Source organism: Mercenaria mercenaria, chromosome 5 (assembly GCF_021730395.1).
Source record: "Mercenaria mercenaria strain notata chromosome 5, MADL_Memer_1, whole genome shotgun sequence".
NCBI lineage: Eukaryota > Metazoa > Mollusca > Bivalvia > Venerida > Veneridae > Mercenaria > Mercenaria mercenaria.
Window position 1 is genome coordinate 42032365 of NC_069365.1, and position 12316 is coordinate 42044680.

At 35.2% G+C, this 12316-nt stretch overlaps 1 protein-coding gene across 3 annotated transcripts in view; it reads right to left on the reverse strand.

Annotated features, from left to right (window-relative positions):
* LOC123557016 (transmembrane protein 272-like) overlaps positions 1–12316 on the reverse strand; it is a 46863-nt gene that overhangs the window by 18788 nt on the left and 15759 nt on the right. The window contains exon 1 of one of the 3 annotated variants that reach the window (XM_053543328.1): positions 9937–10241. The exons of the other annotated variants lie outside the window; for them this stretch is intronic. Within the exon in view, the coding sequence (XP_053399303.1) occupies positions 9937–10032 (96 nt within the window). The 5' untranslated portion in view covers positions 10033–10241. Of the gene's footprint in view, positions 1–9936; positions 10242–12316 lie in introns of those variants that run through there. 3 annotated transcript variants of the gene reach the window in all.

Genomic DNA, 12316 nt, shown 5'->3' on the forward strand with positions numbered 1-12316 from the left:
CGCCCCGTCGCAATCATATAACACCGGTTCTGAAGGAGCTCTATTGGTTGCCAGTAAAATACAGGGTGCAGTACAAGGTTCTGACCCACACATTTAAGGCTTTACACAATCAGTCCCCTGCCTATATTAGGGATATGATAGAAGTGTATAAACCGGTCAGAAACCTAAGATCACAAGACACGCTGTCACTGGTTATGCCAAAAACTAAAACCATGATGTATGGCAATCGCAGTTTTTCGTGCACTGCTCCAAAGCTCTGGAACTCCCTTCCCGTAAAGATCAGGGAAGCTGACACACTAGCTGCTTTCAAAAGCCTGCTAAAACCCCACTTCTTTGTACAATATTTTGTTAACTGACCGATACATTGATGTTTTTTTTCTTCTTCTTCTTCATAAAACTGCGTAGAACATTATTTTATCCTAGGATGACCTAAATACTTTTAAATATGTATGTATGTTTGTCTTGTTAAATCTATACGTTTTACATTTATGAATTTTGTTGATGTGGAATGCAATATTTTTGTATGGGTATTTGTTAGTATTTTTGCAATTTTCCGGTGAAGCACTTTTGAACGTGTACACGTGCATGAAAAGGGTGCTATATAAATGTGGTATAATAATAATAATAATAATAATAATAATATAGTAACATAAAAGAGAAGTAATTAAAAACTAGATGTGTGTCCATAGGACACAGGCCCCCCCCCCCCCCCCCCCCCACTCCTGCCACTGTAACATTGTTTAATGACTCAGGTTAAACAATTTTTAAGATGTTTGCAACACGAACTTTTAAGAATTTTAAGTGTATTTTTCACTTAGTTGGCCATAACTCTGGCCTAGCTGAGTAAAATCCTAAAAAGAACACTTCATAGGCTATAAAACAATCCTCTAATGTTTTATAACATACATGTTTAACAAACTTTTTTTTGAGTAAGTCTGGACAAGAAGTCTGGTCTTGTGTAGTGAAATAATGACTGTAGGTAAAATATTTTCGGAGCTACGCGCAACAAAACATTTAAATGACAATTTTTCCTATGTCAGGGGGCATAACTCCTGCAATACTGAATGAATCCGAACACGAAACCTCAGGTGCACAACTGCACATGCTGACCAACAAGTCTGTAAACTTTGGTGACTCTAAGTCAAATACTTTTGGAGCGACACAACATTCAAATGACAACTTTTTAACTAAGTCAGGGGCCATAACTCCTACACGACTGAATGAATCCGGACGCGAAACCCCAGGTGCAAAACTGCACATGCTGACCAATATTCCTGTAAACTTTGGTGATTCTAGGTCAAATATTTTCGGAGCTACGCGCAACAAAACATTTAAATGACAATTTTTTCCTATGTCAGGGGCCATAACTCCTGCAATACTGAATGAATCCGAACACGAAACCTCAGGTGCACAACTGCACATGCTGACCAACAAGTCTGTAAACTTTGGTGACTCTAAGTCAAATACTTTTGGAGCGACACAACATTCAAATGACAACTTTTTAACTAAGTCAGGGGCCATAACTCCTACAATACTGAATGAATCCGGACGCGAAACCCCAGGTGCACAACTACACATGCTGACCAACATTCCTGTTAAGTTTTGTGACTCTACGTCAAATACTTTTGGAGCTTGGCGCGTCACAACATTAAAATGACCAATTTTTACAAAGTCAGGGGCCATAACTCCTACATGACTGAATGAATCCGGACGCAAGACCCCAGGTGCACAACTACACATGCTGACCAACAATCCTATAAAGTGTTGTGACTCTACGTCAAATACTTTTGAAGCTAGGCGCGACACAACATTCTCGGAAGGACGGAAGGACGGACGGACGGACAAGAGCAAATCTATATGCCCCCACCACTCATGGGGGGCACAAAAATATTGTAAGTGAACAAAAGAAGGGTCTGCCAAATAAAAACAAGAGCACTGCAATTCAACGCAAATGCAGAGCAATATACTCACAAAACAAAGTCATATGACCTTTGACCCCTAAATGTGACCTTGACCTTGGAGTGAGCCATCCGAAACATGCGCCCTGCACGTCGTTTCGATGAGGTGAACATTTGTGTCAGGTTTCTTTGAAATCCTTTAAGGGTTCAAGAGTTACAGAGCGGAAGGGAAATTGCTAACCAACAGGCAGACAGACAGACGGACACCGAGGCGATAACATAATACGTCCCATTGGGCGTATAAAAAGGAATCGAGATCTTATGGTGATACAAGTTGTGTGCAAGTTTGGTTAAAATCAAATCATAAATGAAGCTGCTATTGTGCAGACAAGGTCAAAATAGCTAATTTTGGTCCTTTCAGGGGCCATAACTCTGGAACCCATTATGGGATCCGGCCGGTTCAAGAAAAGAATCAAGATCTTATGGTGATACAAGTTTTCTGCAAGTTTGATTAACTTCAAATCATAAATGAAGCTGCTATTATGCATACAAGGTCAAAATAGCTAATTTTGGCCCTATCAGGGGCCATAACTCTGGAAACCATAAAGGAATCTGGCCAGTTCAAGAAAGGAACCAAGATCTTGTGGTGATACAAGTTGTGTGCAAGTTTGGTTAAAATAAAATCATAAATGAAGCTGCTATTGTACAGACAAGGTCAAAATAGCTAATTTTGGCCCTTTCAGGGGCCATAACTCTGGAACCCATTACGGGATCTGGACGGTTCAAGAAAAGAACCGAGATCTTATGGTGACACAAGTTTTTTGCAAGTTTGATTAACTTCAAATCATAAATGAAGCTGCAATTGTGCAGACAATGTCAAAATAGCTACTTCTGGCCCTTTCAGGGGCCATCACTCTGGAACCTATAACGGAATCTGGCCAGTTCAAGAAAAGAACCAAGATCTTATGATGATACAAGTTGTGTGCAAGTTTGGTTAAAATAAAATCATAATTGAAGCTGCTATTGTGCAGACAAGGTCAAAATAGCTAATTCTGGCCCTTTCAGGGCCATCACTCTGGAACCCATTAAGGAATATTACCAGTTCAAGAAAGGAACCAAGATCGTATAGTGATACAAGTTGTGTGCAAGTTTGGTTAACTTCAAATCATAAATGAAGCTGCTATTGTGCAGACAAAGTCAAAATAGTTAATTTTGGCCCTTTCAGGGGCCATAACTCTGGAACCCATAATGGAAACTGGCCAGTTCAAGAAAGAAACCAAGATCTTATGGTGATACAAATGGTGATACAAGTTGTGTGCAAGTTTGGTAAAAATCAAGTTATAAATAAAGCTGCTAATTTGCAGACAAGATCAAAATAACTATTTTTTGCCCTTTCAGGGACCATAACTATGGAACCCATAAGGGATCTGGCCAGTTCAAGAAAGGAACCAAGATCTTATGGTGATACAAGTTGTGTGCAAGTTTGGTTAAAATAAAATCATAAATGAAACCACTATCTTGCAGACAAGAAATTTTTGGCGCACGCACGGACGGACGGACGACTGACGAAACGTGATCACAAAAGCTCACCTTGTCACTATGTGAGGTTAAAAGCAGTTTAACTCTTCCGTCTCGTTGGAGCGGCAGAGTATTTCCGTCGATTCCGAATTAGAGGTTCCCGCAAAAGGCCCCTTAAGCTTGCGTGGGGAAATAGTCATACCACACGCCTTTAACACTTGACACTTAAGTGATGCTTTCTGCATTCAAATCTTGTTCGATTAAATTGTGATTGTAACACTAGAATGTTTTACATTCCATAATATATTTCATTTGCAGATGAATATCTAGTTCTTTTATCTTATCCACAGGCCATTGCAATATTGCCTATTTATTTTTTCCAAGCTCATTTTGCAGTAAGATACTGTTTGAGAATTTAAATGAATGCAAACCGTATTGTAAGCAAAGACCAATTTGCGACTTTTACAGTAAATTACACTCTCAGTGTAAGCGAGCGTGACAAGCAATCCTAAGTCCTTTTCTGAATGTAAGACATAGTCAAGAGTAAAGGAAGCATATCAGCACCAGCAGAAGCAGAATGTCTGTTTCTGGTAAAGTGAAAAAAGTCAAATACTTAAATGTAAGTACCCTTTTCCAGTCGGAAATTTCAACACTGTATTCCAATGAGCAAAACATACTGTGATTGATTTGGTTCTGAGTCATCTGGAAATCACTTTGAAGATACAGCCACAAAAATAACATATTCTTCTTTATCCAAGATGCAAGCATTTCACTTTATGTTTGCAATTAGTCTAAAAGTAGTTTTGAAATCTGAGAAATCAATACATGGCAATTTCAACCCTATTAGCTTAATGTAAGATTATAATTAAAGTCCATATTAAATGATGTACTCTATCATTATGATTTATTTCGCTAACCTCACCATGACTACTATGCTCTATACGTTTCAGTTATATTTTAATATAATAGAAACAACATCATATTTCTAGTTTCAGATATCAAAATTCAACATCTTAAAATTAATGACATTTATCCCTAGAGGAATAGTTGCTGCATCGGCTGCTTCATGGACATATACATGAGTCTATCGATTGACTTCTCAATTTCAATTTAATTTCATTTTATATTGAATTAACTTGAAGAGCTTGTCTCTAGTGTTCTATTAAAATGTGTGAAATACCTTAATATTTTAGTAACTGTAAATAATATATGAAAATAATTGGATCCATTGGCAAAGTTTCTGAAAATGAGACCCATGCGGAGATGTAAAAACAGTATCATCATTTTCCAAATAGTGACAATGTGGAGATGTGAGCTGTTCTTTATGACAGTTGGTAATAACATCAACTTTAACAACATATTTTATATACGTTTTATCTGTTACACTGTACTGTGACGTAACTATGGATGCGAATAGTTGTATAGGTTGCCTTATACAACTGTTTTCATCAAAACGTTGCTTCTATTTACTGAAATCATATTTAAACCGTTTTGTTACAACAGTTTATTAGATATATAACTAATGGCGAAAGATCCATTAGTACGTATTTACTCAATTCATTTAGCACTATTTCAGACTCTTAAAAATGTTTAAGTTTCATTACTTCTATTTTATGTAATCTTTTTTTCTTTCTGTGATCTCCTAGACGAGACGAATATTTAATGACAAGGCTAGCAAAAGGGTATAGTCATTTACTTTATACTTTTTTATTTTTGTTTGATTGTGAAGCAAGTTCTACATCTTATATTAATCATTATCGATACCTCATTCAAGATGGAATACATCGCCACAAGGGTATGAGAGAAGAGAAGCCAGTTTCCCTATTTTAGTGCCGTGCGCCAAGCAAGGGAGTTACTGATGTCATTTTCTACGTCCCTGGTATGACGCGGTCTGGGCTCCCGCACTCGAAGCGGACGCTCAAGCACTAGGCTATCAAATCAATTAAAGTCACCATCAGTTATTGTGTAAGAAAAATGACTTTATGTTACAAGAAATGTTTTATAACGGTTATGACATTACTAGTTATATAGTATACATATTTTCAATCTCCCTTACCTTACTATTGGTACTGAAACGGCAATATTGTTGCATGTTGACGTTCAAATTTCATATCGGGTTTGTGACCTCATTTTATTGTGTGTCCTTGTGTTAATGATGACCCTGGATAGCTCACCTGAGTAATATGAGATACCTGTTTCAAATGTCAAACTGATGTTAAAATATTAAGAAAGTAGGTCGGTAGGTCGCATTCATGGTCACTGAAAGTCAGTTTAGAGATCGGTGTTCAAAACTGTATATTTCATTCAAATTTCAAGGCTGTATCTTAAAAACACACAAGAAAGTATGTCAGTAGGTCTAGGTCACACTCAAGGGAACCCTAATTACTTGGGTCATCAGATAATTATAATTAAACAGTCTAGGACATATGATCAGATATTTTTTAAGAATTTTGTTCTATATACCTCATATAAAAACTAAATGGCCCTCCAGGCGGACCTCTTTTCGCCCCAGGGGTATAATTTGAACAATCTTGCCTAGCCCTTGATCTTTCAGTCAAGAAGATTTATAAATATTTTTTCCTATATAAGTCTATGTAAAATTTGAGATCCCAAGGGCAGGGCCTCTTTTTACCCTAGAGGTATAATTTTGGCAGAGGACCACACGGCAATGCTACATACCAAATATCAAAGGCCTAGGTCTTGTGGTTTAAGACAAGAAGATTTTAAAATTAATTGCTATATAAGTCTATGTAAAACTTGGAACCCCGACACACGACGACGACGGACATCGAGCGGTCACAAAAGCTCACATTGAGTCTTTGGCTCAGGTGAGCTATGAAGTTAATTTACGTCGATATTTTAAATTTTTGGTGTGGTTATAACAGAAATTTAAAACATTTATAAAATATCAAGAAGAGCAGATACACATGTAACAAAACTATATTGTTTGCATAAAAAATATGCACTTGCTCTTTAACGGAATAATACTGCTCTCATAAAGTCGCGTAATATTTCCGCGACAGAACTCGTGCATATTCCTCCATACAAAGCTAATTACTGTTACATACACACTATGCTTTCGCGGACAGTTGCAACCACAAAATTAATATATTCATCCCTAAATGTAACACCAATATTTTTAATTTTATCGAATGCTGAATGTGCCCTCACGCATTTACGGACCCGTAACTGTATTTCTTGTTGTAAATACATGATGTGATTTAAAAATCGTAAAAATATGATAATAAACGAAACAGTTTGATCATATGGCAGACACTAAGTTTAACAAATTGCAACCATCGCATTCGCAGTCCTTAAATGTCATACTTATATTCAGTACTATTGCATTATTCTCCCTTTGGCGTCATAGAGTCCATTCAAGGTTCAGGTATAAAAGAGCTTCGCTTAAGCCGATGTGCGGGAGCAACATGGCTGTACACGTTACAATATCTTTAATAAACAGACTCATCTTATATAAATAAAACAGAGTATGACATTATTTTTCTTATTTGTGTAGATTATCTCAGTAATGTGATGATTTATGTATCAACATACTGAATAACAGTAACCTGTATTACTGGGCATTACCGACAGAAAATGACAAACGGTAGTGTAAAATATAACTCCCGACCAGGCTCACTATCTTTACGATAATGGAAGATGCTTCTATCTAATAACACTCTGACAGCATTGTCCATTATTGTTGTCTATTTTTGCGATTTTTTTCATATAGGTCAAATATCACGAACAATAGGTAGGGAGAATTACAAAATGTCAAACAGGATTGAGTGTCCACAAACGCTTTATTAGCAGTACCGTTCGACCTGAAACAAAATCAACAACTAACTAACCTCTGTATTATTTTCATGGTGTTTTTACTTGCGCATATGCTATAGATGGAGACAAGTAATAACGATTCAGAAATCTGCGCAGCTCTTTACATGTAATTCAATATTCTAAAGTAGATTTTCTTTGCGTCTGCTCTTTCTACACGTACAAAATTTCATTCGAGTAATGTTTCCATTTATTATTTGAAAAATGGCGAAGAAATATGATAGTTGAAAGGAAATGAAGAAAGGTTGTTTTAGACTGACTATATTACTTAAACTATAAACAAGTAATTGAAAATGAAATTATATCGTCTTAGCAGGTGGCTGCTTCTCGTATACGTAATTCATATAATTTGATTTTCTATTATCAACGGAGTTTTTATGATATTATGCTTTCATCTGTGCTGTTGAGTCGATACATTTCAAATTACCCTTTCAGAGTTTTATTCGAAAGTATATGACAGGTGAAATTCTGATTCCACAGAAGTATCATTATTGGAACAAGGAATTGTTTTTGATAAAAACACGTGTTTTCTAATTTGCTTCTTTTAAATGGAAGGGTTATCGTGTCATGACATGCGTATAATGAAACAAATTAAAATAAAATGATATTATTGCACAAGTTGATCAACCCACCTAAGTTGTATAGGCAAAAACAAAGGACTTTGAAATTAAGACATTTAGACAGTATTTTAAAAAATTACTTCATTCTTCATTTTATTTGGAGTTATATTTACCGAGTAATAGGCGTTTTGACTTTACTAAAGCACATATTTAGTGAGTGAAACTATCGAAGTATTTGTTTCATCATTATATTTTTGTCAAGTATCAATATGGAATTATCTATATTTTCTTTGGAGAGCTTTGTTTGTATGGTCAAAATATTGTAATTTATAATTTAATTTATTTCTTTGTTAACTGACTTCCTGCTACTAGTGTTATTCATAATCTATAGATAATTTATAATCACGTTTGTAAATGTACTTTAATTTTTATATTAGAACATAAGTTTATTCTATTAGTTTGTACTTTTTAAAAAAGCTACTTGTACCTTTCAATATAATTAGGATGCGACTAAACGTTTGACTCAACAGGGCACATTTGTAATAACTATTGCTATGCACGTTTATCACGGTCAGATGATAAGCAAAATCCTTCTGGTGTTGGAACAATCACTCGTCAAAAAAGCTTCAGTAATTTATACAGAAAATAAATATAGAACTGTCATATGCGATTACATTTTGTTGGTATAATGTGATCATCCTTCTTTATATTTCTTTTTGTTTTGCAAAGGCTTATATTTTATTTAAACGGTCTCGTAAATAATATGATTTAAGGTGAAATGAATGTGTAATGTCAAATGCATAAAACGCTAACTCTTTAAACATACAAAAATAAATGAGTTAAAGAGATACTAAAATGTTGAATTGTGCTTCCCCAATCTTATCTATACCCCTTATGAATGAGAGACACCACGTGCGGATGAACGGTCAGTTGCAGAGGACTAGTGTAGAGTTTTAATCGACTTTTTGTATAAAATCGCAGTTCTTATGCCTAAATGTTACAAAGTTATAGTACAGTGTCAATAAATCCTTTGCATACCTGATGGTAAAATGTTACAAAGTATCCAGTGTATTAATTTTAATTAGAAGTATATAATTTTTTCAGAGAAAATAATGATATCTAAATTCTACATTTCAGTCGTTGGAGTTTTAGCACAAATTACAAGCACCGTATGTATCGATTGCCATACAACTCCCGCAGAAACAGACAAACGACATAACAAGATTTATTATAAGATTATTTAAACTCCCAAGAGAGTCATTAAGTATATCATACAGTTTTCCTGCGTAATAGTTCGTTCTGATACTGTCGGCTCATTACTGTCTATGATTATGTGTTTTTTACATTAGAATAATTGGTAGGCAGAAAAAACAGCTAAATATTTCATCAACGATTAATTAGTTGAGACATTCAATTCTATAACATTGTTTGCGTATTGCAGTTCGTTTTCTTTTTCTGATTGCACCAAGGTTTCAAGATTTTGTTATTTCACTCAATACGTGATATACCGGTATTTAAATACGTAGTTAAATAAACCCAATATGTTCAAATATAAACGGGTTGCAGAAGTTGTTTTTCTTTGTTATATATCTAAATTAAAAATAAAGCCTTGGGAAAAAAATTCTCTCTATTCACACTTAAACAGGAGAAATCAATATTTTATTACAAAATAATAATGTTACGAAATCCATTGGAAATTAACAAGATAACAAAATGAATAGCATTAACACTGTGGTTTTTCCAAAGTGATCATTTTGTGCGATTTGGAATAAGAAGCTTTGCGAAATAAAGGAAATCGTACGTTTTTCAGTAATTTCAAGGACTATTTAATAATTGTTTCCGAACAAAGCATTTTAAATGCGATGTTTCATAACATTTATGTTGAACATTGTAGATGTCCTATCTTTCCGCAAAAGAGCAATCAGTCAGTAAACGCGGAGTACGTATTCCATTTTAAGCCGAAACATAACTTGGAGATTAAAAGATAACTTAATATTACAGTTTGAAAGCAAACTAATACATGTATTCTTCATTCAAACATTAAAATGGTTTAGCTCAATAGAAATCTACAAAATGGCGAAGAAATGTTTAATATTCACAGAACAATATATCAAAAAGCAGTTTACCTCTTCCGTCTCGTTGGAGCGGCAGAGTATTTCCGTCGATTCCGAATTAGAGGTTCCCGCAAAAGGCCCCTTAAGCTTGTGAGGGGAAATGGTCATACCACAAGACTTCAACACTTGTGATTGTTTCCTGAATTCAAATCTTGTTCAATTAAATTGAAATCGTAACACTAGAATGTTTTACATTCCGTAATATGTTTCGTTTGAAAATGTATATCTAGTTTCTGTATCTTTAACAGATATTATCCACAAGCCATTGCAATATTGCCTATTTAATATTTCTAAGCTCATATTGCAGAAAGACACTGTTTGAGAATATATGCAAACCGTATTGTAAGCAAAGACCAATTTGCGACGCACTTTTACAGTAAATTACACTCTCAGTGTATTGCACTCAATGTCACTGTCTTACAGCGTGCGTGACAAACAACCATAAGTTCTTTGCTGAATGTAAGATATAGTCAAGAATAAGGAAAAGCATACGAGCAGCAGCAGAGTATCTCTTTCTGGTAAAGTGAATAAAATATACAAAAACTTAAATGTAAGTACCCTTATTTCAGCCGATAATTTCAATACTGTCTTCCAATGAGCAAAACATACTGCGATTGGTTTGTTTCTGAGTCATCTGAACATCACTTTGAAGATACAGCCACCAATAAATATTCTTTTTTATCCAAGATCCAAGCATTTCACTTTATGTTTGCAATTAGTCTCAAAGTAGTTTTGAAATCTTAGAAATCAATACATGGCAATACGGACGCTCAAGCACTAGGCTATCAAGGCGGTTAAAGTCACCTCCAGTTATTGTGTAAGAAAATTGACTTTATGTTACAAGAAATGTTTTATAACGGTTATGACATTACTAGTTATTGTATACGTATTTTCAATATCCCTTACCTTACTATTGGTACTGAAACGGCAATATTGTTACATATTGACGTTCAAATTTCATATCGGGTTTGTGACCTCATTTTATTGTGTGTCCTTGTGTTAAAAAGGTCATGATGACCCTGGATAGCTCACCTGAGTAATATGATTTCTACATGTTTCAAATGTCAAACTGATGTTAAAATATTATGAAAGTAGGTCAGTAGGTCGCATTCATAGTCACTGAAAGTCAGTTTAAAGATCGGTGTGAAAAACTGTATATGTCATTCAAATTTCAAGGCTGTATCTTAAAATAAAAGTAGGTCCGTAGGTCAAGGTCACAGTCAAGTGAACCCTTATTACTTGGGTCATCAGATAATTATAATTAAACTGTAGTCTAAGACATATAATCAGATAAATTTTGAAGTGTTTTGTCCTATGTAACTCATATAAAAACTAAGTGACCCTCGGGGCGGGGCCTCTTTTCGCCCCAGGGCTATAATTTGAACAATCTTGTTAGTGAGCCAATAGCAATGCTACATACAAAATATCAAAAGCCTATGCAAGTCAAGAAGATTTATAAACATTTTTTCCTATATAAGTCTATGTAAAATTTAGGAACCCTTAGGGCAGGGCCTCTTTTTACCCTAGAGGCAAAATTTGAATAGTTTTGGTAGAAGACGACAAGGCAATGCTACATACCAAATATCAAAGGCATAGGTCTTGTGGTTTCAGACAAGAAGAGTTTTAAAGTTGTTCCTTATATAAGTCTATATAAAACTTGGAACCCCCGGGGCGGGGCTTCTTTTTACCCCAGGAGCATAATTTGAACAATCTGTATAGAGGACCATTAGCTGATGTCACATGCAAAATATCGAGGCTCTACGCCTTGTGGTTTTGGATAAGAATATTTTCCTATATAAGTCTATGTAAACCATGTTGACCCCCAGGGCGGGGCAATAATTGACCCTAGGAGAATAATTTGAACACCCTTGATAGAGGACCACTAGATAATGCTACATGCCAAATATGAAAACTCTATGACCTGTGGTTTTGGACAAGAAGATTTTTAAAGTTTCCATTTCGATTGCCACGAGAATTCTGCATGGATTTTTATTCTTTGGGCAATTTTGAAAGGGGTTTACCCAAGGGTCATTCCTGTGAAATTTGGTGTAAATCTGCCAAGTGGTTTTGAAGAAGATTTTTTTAGAAATTTTTGACACACGACGCACGACGGACGACGGACATCGAGCGGTCACAAAAGCTCACCTTAAAAATCGTAAAAATATGATAACAAGAGGACCATGATGGTCCTGAATCGCTCACCTCTTCCCACATGACCCAGTTTTGAGTATGACGTCGTTTTTTCTATTATTTGACATAGTGACCTAGTTTTTGAGCTCATGTGACCCAGTTTTGAACTTGATTTAGATATTATCAAGATAAAAATTCTGACCAATTTTCATGAAGATCCATTGAAAAATATGGTCTCTAGAGAGGTCACAAGGCTTTTCTA